Source organism: Oncorhynchus mykiss, chromosome 7 (assembly GCF_013265735.2).
Source record: "Oncorhynchus mykiss isolate Arlee chromosome 7, USDA_OmykA_1.1, whole genome shotgun sequence".
Taxonomy (NCBI): domain Eukaryota; kingdom Metazoa; phylum Chordata; class Actinopteri; order Salmoniformes; family Salmonidae; genus Oncorhynchus; species Oncorhynchus mykiss.
Genome location: NC_048571.1, coordinates 20294603 through 20316255, shown reverse-complemented (window position 1 = coordinate 20316255; position 21653 = coordinate 20294603). Strand labels below are relative to the sequence as shown.

General features: G+C 41.2%; 1 protein-coding gene and 1 long non-coding RNA gene across 2 annotated transcripts; one reads left to right on the top strand and one right to left on the bottom strand.

Annotated features, from left to right (window-relative positions):
• Positions 1 to 368: 368 nt before the first annotated feature.
• Positions 369 to 6193, bottom strand: LOC110527457. The gene is made up of 2 exons (XR_002474135.2): positions 6090 to 6193; positions 369 to 1637 (listed from the first exon to the last, which is right to left on the bottom strand). It is a non-coding gene; the product is annotated as an uncharacterized LOC110527457 (long non-coding RNA).
• Positions 6165 to 18583, top strand: LOC110527456 (actin-related protein 3). Its single transcript, XM_021608732.2, has 12 exons — positions 6165 to 6388; positions 6933 to 6988; positions 11185 to 11309; positions 11750 to 11860; positions 11946 to 12041; positions 12402 to 12509; positions 14280 to 14423; positions 14659 to 14832; positions 16750 to 16842; positions 17067 to 17192; positions 17368 to 17451; positions 17646 to 18583. Exons 1-12 carry the CDS (start codon positions 6345 to 6347, stop codon positions 17739 to 17741), a joined length of 1257 nt encoding a protein of 418 aa, XP_021464407.1. The 5' UTR covers positions 6165 to 6344; the 3' UTR covers positions 17742 to 18583.
• The last annotated feature ends 3070 nt before the right edge of the window (positions 18584 to 21653 follow it).

The window sequence follows — 21653 nt, the reverse complement described above, 5'->3', positions numbered from 1 at the left end:
TGATACACCATCCAAAGTGTAATTAATAACTTCAACTTGCTCAGAGGGATATTCAGTATCTGCCTTTCTTATTTTTACACATCTACCAAATCGGTGCCCTTCTTTGCGAAGCATTGAAAAATCTCCCTGGTCTTTGTGGTTGAATCTGTGCTTGAAATTCACTACTCGTTTGAGGAAGCTTACAGATAATTGTATATGTGAGGTACAGAGATGAGATAATCATTCTAAAATCATGTTGACCACTATTATTGAACACGGAATGAGTCCCTGCAACTTATTATGCGATTTGTTAAGAACATTAACTCCTGAACTTATTTAGGCTTGCCATAACACAGGGGTTGAATACCTATTGACCCAAGACATTTCAGCTATTCATTTTTTATTCATTTCAAAAAAGCATTTCGAACAACATGTTGACATTATTTTGTGTAGATCAGTGACACAAAATCTAAATTTAATCCATTTTAAATTCAGGCAAAATGTGGAAAAACTAATAGGGGTGTGAATACTTTCTGAAGGCTCTCATGAGCTTAGTTCAACTGTTGTAGCCCATTAGAACCCCAAATATAAGCCTGTTTTACTCCAAACTTTGTAAACAATATAAACAAGCCTCAACATGGTTAAAGCTATCATTTTGATATCATGTATGGTCAGTCTTTGCATCCATAGCTCTGTCTATGAGTTTGAGAGTGGTTACACCCCACAATAACAAAATGTTTTGGTAAAAAGCTTAGGGATGGCCATAGAGACATTTTCTCTTGGCCCATCCCTAAGCTTTTACCTAAACAGAGGTGGGGTGTCCACTTTGTTATTGTTTCAACTGCAGATTCCAGCTTTAAGAGCAGCGAGTTGTGACCTGACATTATTTTCATGAATATATACACTCACTGGTTAGTTTATTAGGTACACCACCCTGTTCACAAAATGGATCGCTCCTACTATACAGTGAGTCACGTGGCTATAGCTTGCTATATAAAGCAGGCAGACAGACATTGAGGCATTCAGTTACTGTTCGATTGAACGTTGGGCAAAACTAATGACCTAAGCGACTTTGAGCGTGGTATGATCGGCGATTCCAGTATCTCCGAAATGGCCGAACTCCTGGGCTTTTCACTCACGACAGTGTCTAGGGTTTCCCCAGAATGGTGCGACAAACAAAAAAACATCCAGTCAGTGGCAGTCCTGTGGGCGAAAACAGCTCGTTGATGAGAGAGGTCGAAGGAGAATGGCCAGAATCACGCAAGCTAACAGGTGGGCCACAACCAGACAGATAACAACGCAATACAACAGCGGTGTGCAGAATGAGATCTCGGAACAGACAACTTGTTGATACTTGTCACGGATGGGCTATTATAGCAGACGACCACACCGGGTTAAACTCCTATCAGCTAAAAAGAAGAGAAAGGCACACGTTCACTATTACTGCACAATTGAGGAGTGGGAAAACATTGCCTGGTCCAAGGAATCCCCGTTCCTGTTGCGTCATGCTGATGGCAGAGTCAAGATTTGGCATAAGCAGCATGAGTCCAGGGACCCATCCAACCTGGTGTCAACGGTACAGGCTGGTGGCGGTAGTGTCCCGCCATCCGAACTGCAGAAACTGCACGATGTCATCACATCAGCGTGGACCAACATGCCTGTGGAACAATAAAAAAATATAAAAACATGTAAAGTATTGGTCCCATGTTTCATGAGTTTCATCAAATATACCAGAAATGTTGCACAAAAAGCTTATTTCTCTCAAAGTTGGTGCACAAATTTGTTTACTTCCCTGTTAGTGAGCATTTCTCCATTGCCAAGATAAATCAATCCACCTGACAAGTGTGGCATATCATGAAGCTGATTGAAAGTAATTATCATTACACAGGTGCACCTTGTGCTGGGGACAAAAGGCCACTCTAAAATGTTTTTGTTTTTTTTACAAAACACAATGCCACAGATGTCTCAAGTTTTGAGGGAGCATGCCATTGGCATGCTGACTGCAGGAATGTCCACCAGAGCTGTTTCCAGATAAATGTATGTTAATTTCTCTACGCCATTTTAGAGAATTTGGCAGTACGGCCAACCGGCCTCACAACCGCAGACCATGTGTAACCACGCCAGCCCAGGATCTCCACATCTGGCTTCTTCACCTGCAGGATCATCTGAGACCAGCCACCTGGACAGCTGATGAAACGGAGGAGTATATATGTCTGTAATAAAGCCCTTTTTTGCAAATAACTAATTCTGATTGGCTGGGCCTGACCCCTGCCTAGTCATGTGAAATCCATAAGTTAGGGCCTAATTAATTTATTTAAATTCACTGATTTCCTTATATGAAAAGTAACTCAGTAAAATCGCTGCAATTGTTACGTTTATATTCTTGGTCAATATATACAGTACCAGTCATTGTAGAATAAGACATCAAAACTATAAAATAACACATATCATCATGTAGTAACCAAAAGTGTTAAACAAATCAAAATATATTTCAATTTTGAGATTCTTCATTAGTAGCCACCGTTTGCCTTGATGACAAATTTCTACACTCTTGGCTTTCTCTCAACTAGCTTCATGGGGAATGCTTTTCCAACCGTCTTGAAGGAGTTGAGCACTTGTTGGCTGCTTTTCCTTCACTCTGCGGTCCAACTCATTCCAAACCATCTCAATTGGGTTGAGGTTGGGTGATTGTGGAGGCCAGGTCATCTGATGCAGTTCTCCATCTCTCCCCTGCATGGTCAAATAGCCCTTACACAGCCTGGAGGTGTGTTTAGGGTCATTGTCCTGCAGAAAAATAAATTATAGTCCCACTAAGCGCAAACCAGATAGGATGGCGTATTGCTGCAGAATGCTGTGGTAGCCATGCTGGTTAAGTGTGCCTTGAATTGTAAATAAATCACCGACAGTGTCACAAGCAAAGCACTCCCACACCATCAGACCTCCATGCTTCATGGTGGGAACCACACATGAAAAGATCATCCGTTCACCTATTATGCGTCAAACAAAGATAGTGGTTGGAACCAAAAATCTCAAATTTGGTCTCATGAGACCAAAGGACAGATTTCCACCTGGTCTAAATGACCATTGCTGGTCTTGGCCCAAGCAAGTCTCTTATTATTGGTGTCCTTTAGTAGTGGTTTCATTGCAGCAATTCTACCACGAAGGCCTGATTCTCGCAGTCTCATCTGAACAGTTGATGTTGAGATGTGTCTCTTACTTGAACTCTGTGAAGCATTTATTTGGGCCGCAATTTCTGAGGCTGGTAACTCTAATGAACTTATCCTCTGAAGCAGAGGTAACTCTGTGTCTTCCTTAAGTGGCGGTCCTCATGAGAGCCAGTTTCATCATAGCGCTTGATGGCTTTTGCGACTGCACTTGAAGAAACTTTCAAAGTTCTTAAAATATTCTGGATTGACTGAGCTTCATGTCTTAAAGTAATGATGGACCATCGTTTCTCTTTGCTTATTTGAGTTGTTCTTGCCATAATATGGACTTGGTCTTTCACCAAATAGGGTTATCTTCTGTACTAACCCTACCTTGTTTAAACACAACTGATTGGCTCAAACGCATTATGAAGTAAATAAATTCCCCAAAATGTACTTTTAACAAGGGACACCTGCTAATTTAAATGCATTCCAGGTGACTACCTCATGAAGCTGGTTGAGAGAATCCCAAGAGTGTGCAAAGCTGTTTTCAAGGCAAAGGCTGGCTATATTGAAGAATCAAATATGTAGAATATATTTTGGTTTGTTTAACACCTTTTTGATTACTTCCACGTGTGTTATTTTATAGTTTTGATGTCTTCACTATTATTCTACAATGTAGAAAATAGTCAAAAATGAAGAAAAACCCTTGAATGAGTAGATGTGTCCAAAGTTTTGACTAGAATGGTATATTACATGACCAAAAGTATGTGGTTTGTTGGAAAGGTGCTATGTTGAAAGTCACTGAGCTCTTCAGTAAGACCATTCTTCTGCCAATGTTTGTCTATGGAGACTGCATGGCTGTATGCTTGATTTTATATAACTGTCAGGAACAGGTGTGGCTGAAATAGCCGAAGGGGTGTCCACATACTTTTGTATATATAGTGTATATTTCTGTCCAGTTCCTGTGCCGTGATTGGATTGGCATTCATCCGCTCTTTCTATAGCAGGGGTCTTCAACCTTTTCTTGCCCAGGGAACCCTCCCAGGCAAACCGGAGACCCAGGGACCCCTTTCATACATTAGCAAAATAGCATTTTTTTTCACGTCTTGTCTTATCAAGGCGAACGATAATGTCCAGGAGAAGTATTTTAACCGTACCGCAACTGGGAATTGATTCACGTTTAGATGGAGTATATGGTAGATAGGAAGGTCAAAATAATGAACAGCTATCACAACTCAGGATAAGACCCAAATGCAGACACAAGAGGCGGATAGTTTGGTTCTCATAGTATGTATTATAACAAATGTATTAAAACAAAGGGACAGGCAAAGGGCAGGTAGAGGTTCGTAATCCAAGGCAGAGTCAATCATGGAGAGAACGGCAGGCAGGCTCAGGGTCAGGACAGGCAGAAAGGTCGGAACCTGGGAAGACTAGAAAACAAGAACTTGAAAAACAGGAAATACACTGGTAAGACCTGACAAAACAAGACGAACTGGCAAGAGACAAACAGAAAACGCAGGTATAAATACACAGGGGATAATGGGGAAGAATAGGAGACACTTGGTGGGGGGTGGAGACAAGCGCAAGACAGGTGAAAAAGATCCTGGTGTGACAGCCCCCCCACCCCAGGGGCGCCACCTGGCGTCCTAACCAGGCACATACCTGGTGAGTCCATATAACGTATTATGTGATTTGTTGAACTAAATTTACTTCTGAACTAATTTAGGCATACCTAAACAAATGGGGCAAATACTTATGTAACGACTATATTTTAGTCATTTAATTGTTATATATATATATATACACACATACATAGAAATGTTCACTTTGACAGAGTATTTTGTGGAGATCAATGTAAAAAAAAAAGTAATTAAATCTATTTCAATCCCACAAGTTCAAGGGGGTGTACTTTCTATTGGCACTGACTGTACATTGTACTGTCAAATGCATATTGCCACCTAATGGTGAAATAGTAATACACCCCAAGTATAATAACAATTTACTGCATGCATCCTCTTTCTTATACCCTTCAAATACAGTAACTCTGGGCATGTACATTTAATATTAAATGAGGACAGGAATCAAATGTACCTTTGAGAGGTTTCTCAGCTAAACTGTATCCATTTGTCAGCTTTTCCTCTTCCCATCCTAATGTCGAAACACAGTAAAGGGATGGTTTCTCCCACTGACTGGAGACTGGAGAGGACCGTTTGAACAAGAAGAGAAAGCTGAGGGCTTTGTGAGTATATAGGGAGTGACGGACCACCGACGTGAGCGATGAAAGACTCTTCCTGGAGAGAAATAAGGCAATGTTCTAAAAAGCTCAAGGATTGGATCTAGTCTAGCCGCTAGATGGCCCTCCATGATGGATCCAGCTCTCAGCCCCAGAGCTCTCTCAGCTAATATATCTTCTTTATCAGTGGCCTTCCATGTGGTCATGGTGGAAGGGAATACAATCCTCCTTGGCTGGTTGATGGGAGGTAAATCAATGATATCATCTTTAAGCAGAGCAGGTCGCTGGAGATGTTTTTTGGGGTGCTGCACTAGCCTATAGCTTCGAGGGACACATAGCTCTGAAAATGGAAACTTTTGAGAACTTTTGTTTCACTTGGGTGAAACAGATCACTCATGCAGTATACTTCTTGAATCTCCCAATTTTACCAATACTATTGAACAATTTACATAGGATAGAGAGAAGAGATATTGGTTTTCATGTTCACCCAAAAGGTCAATCTAACGCATTGATACAATGCTTTTAAATGTAATTTATTTCAATAGCGTCATGCAATGTTCAAAGAAGATATTCTATTCAGATAGTCTACTACCCTCATCAGCAGTCACAGAATCCTGTCCATGAATTGACTGAACAGTTATATTGCTGCTACTATAAAAACGACCGGTACATTATAGAGAATAATTGTTTCATATGTTTTACATGCAATTAGAACGTGTACATTTACTTACCCCTCTGATAATGTGCGATATTAGAAATGCTTTAACAAACGTTATGATCAGCGTCTCGTCAGCCACTTTAAACTTCCGCATCATGTGATTGCGGAAGTAACTTCACTCTGCGGGTTCAGGGTTCCGCCTCTAAACTAGCTAGCTAAATAAATGGTTATCCCTCTACCCAAAACAAACGACTTTCCTTTTTATAAGACCCATTTGGAATATAGCTGCAATTCACCATTGCATTCTGCAGTAGATATTTAAGGAAACATGGCTGGACGTCTACCGGCTTGTGTAGTTGACTGTGGCACAGGGTAAGTAGCAAGTGCTAATGCTAATAGCTAGCTAACTAATTCATTGGCTTTAGCTAGATGCACCCAGACATGGCATACACGTTGGGCGTGCAAAGTAAACAAATCAAGATAGCTAGCTAGTCAGCAACAACCTTTATTTGCTTCATTTCGTTTAATCTAGCCAGCAAACTAGCTAGTTAACCATTTTAGGTTCAAGAAGATAGCTTGCTAGTAGCTGATTTCCATCAGTGTCCCCCACTCGTTAGAAGTTACATTAGCAGGATGCATTGACTTTAATCTGTTACTGTAGTCTACGTACAATGTATGTTTTAACTTGTGGAAGCGTATAACTGACCTAGTCCATAGACAGTCATGCCACCCGTTAGATGAGTTGTTTACAACCTTTTTCGGTTACTGTACCACCAACTGAATTTTGCTCTGCTCGGACTGAGTACCCCAGAAGTACCCCCCCATTGCTTTAGATCATGCATCATGAGCTATAATGATTACACCATTATGATCTATATAACCCACTGAACTTTCTCATGCAATGCATTTGTTGTAGGTACACAAAGATTGGATATGCTGGAAACACAGAGCCACAGTTTATTGTTCCTTCATGTAAGTATTTCTGTGTCACACAGCATCGGTTCCCAAACTCGGTGCACGTTTTGGTTTTTGCCCAAGCACTAAACAGCTGATTCAAATTATCAACTGATCATCAAGCTTTGATCATTTGAATCACCTGTGTAGTGTTAGGGCAAAAAAAAACACCCCTTGGAGTCCCGAGGACCGAGTTTGGGAAACGCTGTCATACAGTCTTCTAATGATAATGTACCATGCCCATTCATATGTAGCCCTTGATCATGACTATCAGTTCCTTTCCACTACACGGGTCATTGAACGAAGGTGTCTTCTGTACTGAGGAGTTTTGTTAAGAACCGCGAAGCTCACACATCGCTTGCAGTACGGTTTTGGCAGCATAAGGATATTTTATATCAACGATAAATACTAATGAAAGAAAATAGGGTTAGGGTTCCCACACGGCCATATTTCCATGTTACGGCGCTTGTTTATGGCAAACAGACAGAATAAAGAGTGGGTTACCTGTGCTAAAACGCTATCTGCTTCTTCCGAACACCTGTGTGTAAACGGAAGACGGACGCCACAAATGTGTTGTCACTGATAAATATGGTCAGCTGCAGCGGTGTTAAAACAGTGTACAGTAAGTGTGCATCCTGCATTTTGATTTGATTTGAAAGTAGAGGGATTTATGTTTTTAGAAACATACCGCAATTGAGAATCGATTCACGTTTAGATGGAGGTTGTTGGTTGTTTTGGCTTCCAGAGCCAATTCGCCATTTAAACAGAAAATCCTTGGTCTATAAGCCAAATAATGGAGCCTAACTCATAAGGCGGACATACTGTATGGTCATTAGTTAAATGAAGCTGCTGAAAGCATTTTGGTATCGGTCCTTCCTGTTTTTCTTATCTGATTGGAGTGCTCAATGGAAGTAGGCGAACACGCCTAATTCAACAAAATTGTAAAACCACAAAGTTTGAGTTGGCCGCCTTCCTCTAGCAAGGAGTCATCCAGTGGACCCTAAATGGCAATGCTAGCTTGTTAGAGGCACCATAGACTAGTTATTCAGTGATAAATACAAACCATTTTTGTCTATTTTCAATTATTTTAGCCTATTCACTTGTTTTCAGTACTTGAAACTGTCCAGACACCGCTTGAAAGGAAGCTAGTCCAGCCTATATTCAGTGTTATGGCTCCATAGCAGAAGTCCCCTTGTGCCCCTGTTGACTAGAATAACGGACAAACTTGCTAAGGCTTGCTAAGGACTTGAAGTAGCCAGTAGATAGATGACATGTGCATGTTTAGGAGCCTGGGTGGATGACAAGTAGGCCTACACATTTAGAGGCTACAAGGAAGTAGTTGAGGGAACAATGTTCATCGTCCGACATTATAATAATATATAATGTATGCCATTTAGCAGACATTTTTATCAAAATCGACTTGCAGTCATGTGTGCATACATTTTATGTACGTGTGGCCCGGGCCACACGTACATAAACCAAAGTGATCAACTTTGTCAATGAAGTCACATTATGCAGATAGTTAAAGGCCCAATGCAACTGTTTTTATGTCAACATCAAATCATATCTGGGTACAATTAAGTACCTTACTGTAATAGTTTTCCATAAAAATAGTCAAAAAGAAACAAATGTCTTTTAAGCAAAAGATTATAATTCTCAAGCAATAATTTTGCTAGGACTGTTTGGGTGTAGTCTAAGCAGGGTTGGAACAACTGAAAACTAGCTGTTATTGGCAAAGTGGTTTGGAACTCTTTTGTTCTATTAACTTATTTACCATCTCGTGATGTCACCAGACAAGCCGTAACTCCATCCATGCAAAACCTGCTGATTTAGAATGTCCTGTGTCTAATGTATTTTCAAATCGAAAGAGAACGGTGGCTCTCTCCCAGAAGCATAGCTGGTGCGTAAAAAAACACAAATTCAGACAAAGGGGTGTAATTGGTTCACACTCAAAAAGTTGTCGGATAAAGCTTACTTCATTATTCAATGTTGTGAAAATAATTAAAAACATCCAATAACTTTTAGTTGAAAACAACGTATGTGACATTGATATTAGTCAAACATTTATTCCAGCGTTAAAATTGACTAAAAAGCTCAAGTAGGTTAAATTTGGTCATAAGGTCAGTATCGTCCAAAACAGAGTTTTGTGAGATTTGTGTTCAAGAGTTTGTCATGATTTAAGGGTTTGGTTATGATTTCAACAACGCCCATTACCACAGGATATCCAGTCATATGGAAGACCACAGACAGCGAGACAAACTTGCCCAGCGGCTCAGACTTTGTTTACATAAAACAAGACGTCACAAAAATGTTTTACTTAAGAAATACTGCACCAAACACCTTAGCTAGATGTAAAACCGTGCGACTAAAAGCTCCTCTGCAACAACGTCAAAGTAAAGTAAATATTTCTCAAGCTATTTTACGGTGAATTACAAACCACTCCCTCGCCCCTACCAACTCGCTCAGAGGGTGTCCGTTGTCACCTGTTGCTGACTACTCAGAGGGAGACTTTCAGAGTGGCAGGGGGTTCAATAAACCAACTTTAGGACACACTTGTGACTTGAATGATGCAATTCATGTGCCACATTCAAATAATAAAACAAACATGAAATTCCAAATAACAAATCCCCCCCACCTATTTACAAGATGTAAACCTCTAACATTTAATTTGGGAGGTATTCCATTTGTTACATGTCAAGTTTTAAATCGGTTGAAAACAAATGCATGTGTCATGTAATTAGGCACTCCTCTCCATTCTTTTGTATGAAATTGCGCAAACTCCAAACATATGCATGTTGGGATACCACTTCACGCTGGAGCATGCAGTCTTGCTGGCTTGGTCGAAATGGCTATCAGAGGGTCTAAGTAAGCCTCTACACCCTCTAATTTCCACTCCCACAGCTTTGAGGCACTTGTGCATGTGGCGGAGGCATTCGTGAATGAGCCAATGTAGGGGCGATGGGAGGGGGGTGATAAAGCATGAGATTCCTGCTAATTATCAAAAGCTAGAAAAGAGCTGTTCAATTCTACAACCACCTAAAAATAAGTGTTTCCCAGACCTTCCATAACAAAGCTGTCACTTACAGAGAGATTAACCTAGAGAAGAGTCCCCTAAGCATGCTGGTCCTGGGGCTTTTTTCACAAACACAAACAGACCCCACAGAGGACAGCAACACAATTGGACTCAACCGAATCATGAAAAAACAAAAAGATAATTACTTGATACATTGGAAGGAAATGTCAAATAAACTGAGCAAACTGGAATGCTATTTGGCCCTAAACAGAGAGTACACAAGGAAAGCTTTGACTATGCTTTGACTAGACTCCGTGAGCATAGCCTTGCTATTGAGAGAGTCCGCTGTTGGCAGACCTGGCTCTCAAGAGAAGACAGGCTATGTGCACACTGCCCACAAAATGAGATGGAAACTGAGCTGCACTTCTTAACCTCCTGACAAATGTATGACCATATTAGAAAACAAATGTACATTTTGATAAACTCCCATATCTATTGGGTGAAATACCACCGTGTGCCATCACAGCAGGAAGATTTGTGACACGTTGCCACCAGAAAAGGGCATCCAGTGAAGAACAAACACCATTGTAAATACATATGTTTGTTTATTTTCCCTTTTGTACTTTAACTGTTTTCACAATGTTGTAACACTGTACATAGCCATATTATGTTATTTGAAATGTCTCTATTCCTTTGAAACTTTGGTGAGAGTAATGTTTAGTGTTAATTTAATTGTTTATTTATCTATTTCACTTGCTTTTGCAATGTAAACCTATGTTTCCCATGCCAATAAAGCCATTTGTCTTGATTTAAATTGAATTGAATTCATTCTGACTATTTTTTGAGAAAACATCCGTAACCGCCACATCGAACCACACCCCCGTGACTGAAATCTTGTTTTTCGTAATGAGCAACTGGAAAAACCCATGTAGAATCAGTGCGTTCAGTATTTCTTTAATAAAAATGTGTGTCTTTGTTTACTGACTTTACAAGACATATCGAAGTAATAGGCTTGCCACTCATTGAGTTTCTTCTCATGGTTAGCATCAGCAGTTTCCTTTCCCTATGCTTGATTTAATCAGCCCACCTGTGTAAAGTTGACTATCAGCACCCTCAAGTCATGATGTTTCAATCAACAATGTCCAAACCATATCTAGGCTGGTACTAAGGATTGATGGCGTTGAATCTTCCTAAACTTCAGGTATTGCCATCAAAGAGTCGGCCAAGGTTGGAGACCAAGCCCAGCGCAGGATGACGAAGGGGGTGGACGATCTGGACTTTTACATCGGTGACGAGGCAATAGACAAACCAAATTATGCAACAAAGGTACATTGCATTTTCCAGTGATGGGAGGTCTACTTAAAGGCTAACCTGCAGGCTCTACATACATTTTTGGACTTATATTCTAAAGTAATTAATATAATAAATGTATAACTTCCTCAAACTTGGTTCAACTGGCATATCCCATTAGAACTGAAATATAATCTTGTTTTTACTCCAATGTTTGTAAACAAAACATGGTCAAAACTACTATGTTGGATGGTCAGTCCTTGCAACCATATCTCTATCTATGCATTTTAGTGGTTACATTTCTTCACCCCATTAGTCAGATTTTTACCGAAACTGTCGGGAGAGTTTGCTTTATTGTTTCAACTGTAGATTGCTATGTAAATGTTAAATGTAAAGTCATGTGAAATGCCTGTTAGAACTGAGTAGAACTGGAAAAATAATGGTGTGTGTGTGTGTGGTTGTTCCCCTTGTTACAGTGGCCCATTCGTCATGGGATCGTGGAAGACTGGGATCTCATGGAGAGGTTCATGGAACAGGTCATCTTCAAGTATCTGAGGGCAGAGCCCGAAGACCACTACTTCCTCTTGGTACGTTCATAACATGCACATTAGTGTGGAAATTATGCTACCTAGTAGCAGGAACCTATGGGATTTGTACTTTTCTTCTCCACAGACAGAGCCCCCTCTGAATACCCCTGAAAACAGAGAGTACACAGCAGAGATTATGTTTGAGTCCTTCAATGTTCCAGGTCTTTACATCGCTGTACAGGTAAATCCTCTCTACGTTCTATGTTGGTTCTATATAATCTCTTCCCTGCACCTCTCCATGGTCAAGTCAAACTTGATTTCGAATGCATTATCACAACTCTCAATACACTTCACAGAGAAAATTATGGTGTCCATGAGGTGTCCGCGAAACCTCTGGGTGGATCACTGTTCTGGGACCCTTTTCAAAACAGGAGTAGGAGTGCTGATCTAGGATCAGATCTCCCCACTGACTATATGTAATCTTATTGATTGTGATCTAAAAGGCTAAACTGATCCTAGATTAGCACTCCCGATCTGAAACTCTTTGAATACATGTTGTAATCATTAGTGGAAAGTGACACGTCTGTGTTTTCCTTGTCAGGCGGTCCTGGCGCTGGCAGCCTCATGGACCTCCAGACAAGTGGGCGAGAGGACACTGACAGGGACGGTGATTGATAGCGGTGATGGGGTCACCCACGTCATCCCAGTGGTGGGTACATGCCTTCGATCATCATTCCATGTAGTCTTTACTAGAACTGGGTCATGTTTAGTAGGAGGCAAATGTTTTGAAGCAAAGTGAAATGGGGAGGAACTTCCTGAACTTGTCCAACAAGAACACATTTTCTTAATCTGTTGCAAAAGTTTGGAACGGTGTGCCCTACTGAACACTCCTCGGCTGTATTCGAACTACAGTTGAAGTCGGAAGTTTACATACCGTAGCCAAATACATTTAAACTCAGTTTTTCACAATTCCTGACATTTAATCCTCGTAAAAATTCCTTGTTTTTAGGTCAGTTAGGATCACCACTTTATTTTAAGAATGTGAAATGTCAGAATAATAGTGGAGAGAATGATTTATTTCAGCTTTAATTTCTTTCATCACACTTCCAGTGGGTCAGACGTTTACATACACTCAATTAGTATTTGGTAGCATTGCCTTTAAATTGTTTAACTTGGGTCAAATGTTTCGGGTAAGCTTTCACAAGCTTCCCAAAATAAGTTGGGTGAATTTTGGCCTATTCCTCCTGACAGAGCTGGTGTAACTGAGTCAGGTTTGTAGGCCTCCTTGCTCGTACACGCTTTGTCAGTTCTGCTCACGCATTTTCTATAGGAATGAGGTCAGGACTTTGTGATGGCCACTCCAATACCTTGACTTTGTTGTCCTTAAGCCATTTTGCCACACCTTTGGAAGTATGCTTGGGGTCATTGTCCATTTGGAAGACCCATTTGCGACCAAACTTTAACTGATGTCTTGAGATGTTGCGTCAATATATACACCATTTTCCTACCTCATGATGCCTTCTATTTTGTGAAGTGCACCCTTCCCTCCTGCAGCAAAGCACCCCCACAACATGATGCTGCCACCCCTGTGCTTCACGGTTTGGATGGTGTTCTTCGGCTTGCAAGCTTCCCCCTTTTTCCTCCAAACATAACGATGGTCATTATAGCCAAAAAGTTATATTTTTGTTTCATCAGACCAGAGGACATTTCTCCAAAAAGTACGATCTTTGTCCCCATGTGCAGTTGCAAACTGTAGTCTGGCTTTTTTTATGACGGTTTTGGAGCAATGGCTTCTTCCTTGCTGAGCGGCCTTTCAGGTTATGTCGATATAGGACTTGTTTTACTGTGGATATAGATGCTTTCCTGAGCGGTATGATGGCTTCGTGGTACCATGGTGTTTATACTTGCGTACTATTGTTTGTACAGATGAACGTGGTACCTTCAAGCGTTTGGAAATTGCTCCCAATGATGAACCAGATTTTTTTTTCTGAAGTCTTGGCTGAGTTCTTTTGATTTTCCCATGATGTCAAGCTAAGAGGCACTGAGTTTGAAGGTAGGCCTTGAAATACATCCACAGGTATACCTCCAATTGACTCAAATTATGTCAATTAGCCTATCAGAAGCTTCTAAAGCCATGACATCATTTTCTGGAATTTTCCAAGCTGTTTAAAGGCACAGTCAACTTAGTGCATGTAAACTTCTGACCCACTGGAATTGTGTGATACAGTGAAATAATCTGTCTGTAAACAATTGTTGGAAAAATTACTTGTCATGCACAAAGTAGATGTCCTAACCAACTTGCCAAAACTATAGTTTGTTAACAAGAAATTTGTGTAGTGGTTGAAAAACGAGTTTTAATGACACGAACCTAAGTGGATGTAAACTCCCAACTATTGCTAACACATACATGGTAAGGTATTACATTACTGTATGAGTGATAATGGATTGTGTGGTTGATTGGTGTTGTGTTTTCTTCCAGGCGGAAGGCTACGTAATCGGTAGCTGTATAAAGCATATCCCCATCGCTGGTCGAGACATCACCTACTTCACCCAGCAGCTGCTGAGAGAGCGGGAGGTGGGCATCCCACCAGAGCAGTCATTGGAAACAGCCAAAGCCGTCAAGGTACCTACACATTTCTAACTTTTTCTTCCCTACACAAACCGAAGGAATTTATACATGTATTATTTGTGAGCATTTCTCAGGTTCAACAGCAGAGGTCAGTATTGCTGCACCATTGACCAGAGATGTACAGTCACAGATCATGACTCCTTCTTGTTAACTCTTTGGCATCTACCCAGTGTCTTATGTATACTTGTTTATGACTTACAATTGATAACGATTCCATATTGTGTTCCAGGAAAGGTTCAGTTATGTCTGCCCTGACCTGGTGAAAGAGTTCAACAAGTACGATACGGACGGCTCTAAGTGGATCAAGCAGTACACGGGCATCAACTCCATCAGCAAGAAAGAGTTCACCATCGACGTGGGCTACGAGCGCTTCCTCGGCCCTGAGATCTTCTTCCACCCAGAGGTATGATCCCATTGACTTTCAATATATATTGTTGTGCTTGTATTATGTAATGTATCTAGTGCTGAGCGATTGTAGTGCTTTTTGGTTTGATTATTAAAACATAATTAAGGATTTTGGTTTTGAAAATAATTTTTAAACATTAAATCCATTGTGCAGTATGTGGGTTGAATACTGTAACACAGAATAAAACAATTAATAAAAGTCTCATGATGGTAGTGACCGCCCATTACTGCTTATCACCTATAACCATAATTTATTCACATTACTTTACTTTAATAAAATATTTCAGTTGTGTATATTACATTTGTTTTATTTGATGACTTTATTATTTAATTCCAAGTCATCATCTCTTTAGAGTTGATGCTCATGCTGTCTGACAAAATAACTATTTTGTAGTTCTTCAAAGTAAATTAGGCATATTTTAATGACTGCTGAATACCAACTATCAATCACTTAGATCATGTATATTCAGGTAGAGATATACTATATATACAAAAGTATGTGGACACCCCTTCAAATTAGTGGATTCGGCTATTTCAGCCACACCCGTTGCTGACAGGTGTATAAAATTGAGCACACCGCCATGCAATCTCCATAGACAAACATTGGCAGTAGAATGGCCTTACTGCAGAGCTTGGACTTTCAACGTGGCACCGTCATAGGATGGCACCGTCATAGGATGCCACCTTCCCAACAAGTCAGTTCGTCAAATGTCTGCCCTGCTATAGCTGTGCCGGTCAACTGTAAGTGCTGTTATTGAGAAGTGGAAACATCTAAGAGCAACAACGGCTCAGCCGCGAAGTGGTAGGCCACACAAGCTCACAGAACAGGACCACCATGTGCTGATGCGCATAAAAATCGTCTGTCCTTGGTTGCAACACCCACTACTGAGTTCCAAATTGCCTCTAGAAGCAATGTCAGCACAATAACTGTTTGTCGGGAGCTTCATGAAATGGGTTTTGATGGCCGAGCAGCCGCACACAAGCCTAAGATCACCATGCGCAATGCCAAGCGTCGGATGTAGTAGTGTACAGCTCGCCACCATTGGACTCTGGAGCAGGGAAAATTAGTTCTCTGGAGTGATGAATCACACTTCACCATCTGGCAGTCCAACAAACAAATCTGGGTTTGGCGGATGCCAGGTGAACGTGGCAACAGTTTGGGGAAGGCCCGTTCCTGTTTTCAGCATGACAATAGCCCCGTGCACAAAGCAAGGTGCATGCAGAAATGGTTTTTCGAGATCGGTGTGGAAGAACTTGACTAGCCTGCACAGAGTCCTGACATCAACCCTATCGAACACTATTGGGATGAATTGGAACGCCGACTGCATGCCAGGCCTAATCGCCCAACATCAGTGCCCTACCTCACTAACGATCTTGTGGCTAAATGGAAGCAAGACCATGCAGCACTGTTCCTACATCTAGTGGAAAGCCTTCCCAGACGAGTGGAGGCTGTTATATCCTCAAAGGGTGGACCAACTCCATATTAATGCCTATGATTTTGGAATGAGATGTTCGACGAGCAGGTGTCATAGTGTAACTCGCCAAGTAACAGCTGCTCTCTGTATCACCTCACGACCACGCATTCTTCTCTGTTCAGTAGCAAGCATAAAATAAACTGATTGGACAAGTAGATGCACAATGGATTATGGTCATTGTAGTTAATTACCATGTTTTTATGTGCTAACCTATGTGGAATATTGGCCTGTTGGAAACGACAACTCCCTACTACATTGCACAGTTCAGGCTAGATCTGCTTGATTTCTAGAGAAACTGTGCAATGTGCAGCATTGAGCTCCCAGGAGAAAACTGAACTGACATTGGTCAATTAGTTGTTTTAAAAAAAAAAAAAGAAAAATAACTGACATTTCTGTTAATAACATTGGTTGTACTGTATTATACTTTTTTCCTCCCCCAGTTTGCCAACCCTGACTTCACCCAGCCCATCTCAGAGGTTGTTGATGAGGTCATTCAGAACTGCCCTATTGACGTCAGACGTCCCCTCTATAAGGTACGCCTGTGGAGTTCAAGTTCGTTTTATTTCATTCACATGACAGGCGACAAGAACGTTGTGTTTGACAATATAAAAGCAGCCCTCATGATTTATTAAAACGATAAATGTATGCCACATACTGAGACTCGTCTCCATCCAGAAATTATGAGGATGAAATGGGTTTTACTTTCTAAATGATCTATTCAGGAGTATTTCAAGGTTCCCTGTCTGTTGCTATGCAGAACATTGTGCTCTCTGGAGGCTCCACTATGTTCCGAGATTTTGGCCGTCGTCTGCAGAGGGACCTGAAAAGGACAGTGGACGGCAGACTGAAACTCAGTGAGGAACTAAGCGGTGGCAAGTTGAAGGTGAGAACCGATTTACATTTGACCTAGTCAGCTGAAGCACTCTTGTAGGGATGCTACATCTTTATGGATGTTGTGGCTCCTAAAATGTTCAAAATGATGTCATATTTTGCATTTCCAGCATAATCATCGGTGTTATTTCCTCAATAATGACCTATGTTTCATGTTCTTTTGCCAGCCCAAACCCATCGACGTGCAAGTCATCACTCACCACATGCAGAGATACGCTGTTTGGTTTGGCGGGTCCATGTTGGCATCAACTGTGAGTTCTAAAACTTAAGGGGTCTTTGTCTGTTAACTCATGTTACTATCAGAAATATATATATTCTACTGATGTAAAAGCTCAAGACAGACACTTGGAGGCTTTGTTAGCCTTGGTTAGAATATAAAATTGGAAACTTGAAGGGAAAAGTGTACACCAACAAATAATAACGGTCATATCTACTCTTTCCTCAGCCGGAATTTTACCAAGTGTGCCACACCAAAAAAGACTATGAGGAGATCGGACCGAGTATCTGCCGCCATAACCCTGTCTTCGGGGTCATGTCTTAAAAAGGACTTCCCTCAGTTATCACTGGAGCTTGCAGTTGGAGCAGAATGGAGTGGACGGACAGAGGCAGAGTGGCATTACTGCACTATGGTCGCTGCTTAATCTAGCCTATTTCCAGGGCTGCGGTTACAGACAAAATACAGGAAGAGAATGACATAGAAATAGAAGGACTAGATTCTATTCCTATGGAGAATGACTCATTTATCAACTGCAGACCAAACTATCAGGTTGACAAATGGGGGTGAATATCTATGTAAAAGAGAAGGATATGGTGTCTTAAAGCCAAAAACATTCTCAGAGCAATTGTGTGGACACAAAGTAATGTGCAAGAACAGGATAAAAGTAATGTGCAAGAACAGGATAATAAAGTGAACTCCTGTATGATTAAGTATGTGCCCGTTATTTCTATGGTATCCACACATACAGAAATTAAGTACAGTTGGATTATATTTACTCAATAGCTCTTTTTTTTCCAGATGCACTTCTCTGTGTGTTCAAGGGTATAGCTTGTTTGTTTCATATTATTGAGTTTATATATATTAAATATATATTTTTGGGGTGGACAAGAATCCATAACGCATGTAATATTGGTAGTGGTTATATTCTGTCAAGCTATAACGTAGTCTTACCATCCCCAGTTTTTTTTGTTTTGTTGTGTGGTCGCTTTGTGGATTGGTTTGGAATAATCCATGAGTCCCTGAATCATACAGTATCTTCACCAAAAAAAGTTACATGTATTATCCGTTAAATTGAAATGATTGTTAGACCATCATTGCTGTCGAGGATCTCGTGTATTTCAACGCCTACCCACATTCCAATAAAGGCAGACAGATATTTCTATAAATGTGTCTCGATGGTTTTGGCCTGAAAGGACTATTTTAATGTTACAGTAAGTGTCTTAAGTCTAGAAAGTGCTTTCGATATGTAACTTTCAAAACATGGTGAATGAACAAAGCAGTAAACTGAAGATGAAATGATATTCAGCAATGGAATCCCCCCCCCCCCCCCCCCCCCCCCCCCAATACATTTCAGGGAGTGACTACATCAGGAATTAACATACAATAGACAAATTAGTTGTATATACCAAAGATGGTGTATAAACAAAAATGTGTTTAATATGGCTGTTTACCATTTAAAATCAAGGTTCCTGTCTGTAAGTGGGTGTTCCCTCTCGTGTGAGCATGCTTTCCCGCATGAGCTCAGGGTTCCTCCATTTTGGTCGTGTTCCCCCTGCTCAGACGTTGCATGCATCAACCAATGGTTGTGTGCTCTTAGCTGATAATTAACGATCCAGGTGTTTTAAAATCTGGTATGCGTCAGCAATGCCTGGACATAGGAACGCCCAATCTCTGGCATGCTCATATAAAAGAGGGAACGCCCACTTACACAGGCAGGAAATTTTTCAAATGAAAACTGCCCAATAACAGCCAAATCACTTCAATATTACTGTCTGATCACCGCATTTCAAGAAGAGGGCTTGCGATTTTAACCAATTGCTGCACATTTGCAGCTAAAAATGGTTCAATCAAGCCATAATTTCCCTCACCAATGCATTTTTGTGACACATTGGACAGAAATCACTGCAATTTATTTGTAAATACCAGTTGGCTGTATTCACGTGCTTGAACTAGTTGAGAAACATTGATTGGCTAATGGCAATACAGTATCATGCTTGTAAAGAAATTATAGTGTTCAAAAACCATATTAATAGATTTTTTTAAATAAATAATGTTTTGTTGGTACATTTAACTGCCTAAAATGCTGTTATTGAGGTCATTTTCTTAGTAGTTGACGTCAGAGGTCAGCATGTGGGAGGACTCTGTGCTCAGGAATGATGGTGGTTTCAAGACAACTGGGAACTCAACAAATATATATAAGGTACAATCATGACATCAGTGATCTTCTAGTTGTAAAGTCAGAGCTCTAGCAAGATGCCAAGTTTCCAACTTGGAATTCCGAGTTGACCGCTCAATATGAAGGAGCTCGAAATCTGTTGATGACGACTCAAAACAAATTTTCCCAGTCAGAGCTAGTTTTTTTCCCTAGTTCCCAGTTGTCTTGAACGCACTGAAGTAGGAAGTCAGAGATTTCCGAGTTCCAAGATCCAAGTAGCCAGTTGTTTTGAACACGGCATTATAGACGTGTTTCCCACTTGTAATTACGAATTGGAGGGGGCGTTCAAGTGGATTATTCCCAGTCGTATGTGGTAATACCACCTTCCCAGTTAGTTGAGACCGCAGCATAAGTTTTAAAAAACTTGACCAACAGAGTCAATTTTAAACTTGTCTAATAAAGATGGTTGATTAGCCTAGGTGGGAGTCATGGGCAACTGCAATTAAACATGGCTCCCGGAACATGAATATGTCAACATAAATGGACGGACGGACGGGACTCTAAAAACTGCAATATTCTCTGCTTTTCTGAAACATGGCTCTCGGAAAAGATACCCCCCATGGCTATCCAACTCGATGGATTCTCCATTCACCAGGCGGACAAGACAGTGGAGTCGGGGACATCTAGGGGGAGGGGTTTTCCTCTACATCAACACCAACTGGTGTGCTAACTCCAGCGCGGTGGAAGTGCCGACACACTGTTCACCTGTCTTGGAATACCTGATGGTCAAATGCCGACCCTTTTACCTCCCGATTTCAGCTGTTATCGTGACTGTTCTATACATTCCACCTCAGTACAAGAAAAATAACAAGCTGCCACTTAACGAACTGTACAAGGCTATAAACAAGCAAGAAACTCCACATCCAGAGGCTGCTTTTTTTCTTCCCATGTCCGCCATTCGGAAAATCAGATCATGACTCCGTACTCCTGCTTCCTGTTTACAAGCAGAAACTCAAACAGGAAGTTACCCGTGACTCGCTCTGTTGAAAATGGTCCCCAGAATCAGCGATTATGCTACAGCTTTGCTAGCGCTGATTTGAATATGTTTTGAGACTCCACTAACCAACTCCGTCACTGGCTTCATTAGAAAATGTATTGGCGATGTTGTCCCCACGGAAAGGGTTCGCTGCTTCCCCAATCAAATGCCCTTGATTAACACAGAGGTGGGTGCTAAACTAAAGGACAATGCTACCGCACATGGAACTATCATAGACAACCCTGAGGCTATGGCAGAGGACAGGAATAAGTACAAGAAGTCCCGCTATGACCTCCGCAGAGTCATCAAATGTGCAAAAGGACAATATAGGAATAAGGTGGAATCAAACTACACAGGCTCTAACGCCCGTCACACGTGGCAGGGACTACAGTCCTTTACGGATGGCAAATGAAGACCCAACCGTGATCTGCCCAACAATGCCTCTCATCCAGACAAACTCCATGCATTTTATGCATGCTTTGACAACAACATGATCATGCCAGGTGTGAGGGCCCTCACCGACCGTGTGGATTGGGTGATCTCGCTCTCCGAGGCCGACGTGAGAAAGGTCTTTAATCAGGTCAACATCCGCAAGGCCAAGGGATGGTATTCCGGGGTGCATTCTCGGAGCATGCGCAGAACAGCTGGCAGGCATCATTTTCAACCTCTCCCTGTCCCAGACTGTAATCCCCACGTTTTAAGATGGCCACCATTATTCCTGCCCATAAGAACTCTAAGGCTTCATGCCACAAGAACTATCGCCCTGTAGCACTCACTTCTGTAATCATGAAGTGCTTTGAGAGGCTGGTTATGGCACAGATGAACTCCACCATCCCAGACACCCTAGACCCACTCCAATTTGCATACCGCCCCCAACAGATCCATAAATGACACAATCTCAATTGCACTCCATACTGCCCTCACCCACCTAGATAAGAGGAATACCTACGTTGCATTCAGAAAGTATTCAAACCCCTTGACTTTTTCAATATTTTGTTACCTTAGCCGTATTCTAAAATGGATTCAATTGTTTATTTTTTATCAT

Coding starts and splice junctions, on each gene's coding strand:
- LOC110527456 (XM_021608732.2), top strand. CDS start 6,345: ATGGCTGGACGTCTACCGGCTTGTGTAGTTGACTGTGGCACAGG. Junction 6,389..6,932: donor GTAGTTGACTGTGGCACAGG/GTAAGTAGCAAG, acceptor CATTTGTTGTAG/GTACACAAAGATTGGATATG. Junction 17,452..17,645: donor GGTCCATGTTGGCATCAACT/GTGAGTTCTAAA, acceptor CTCTTTCCTCAG/CCGGAATTTTACCAAGTGTG.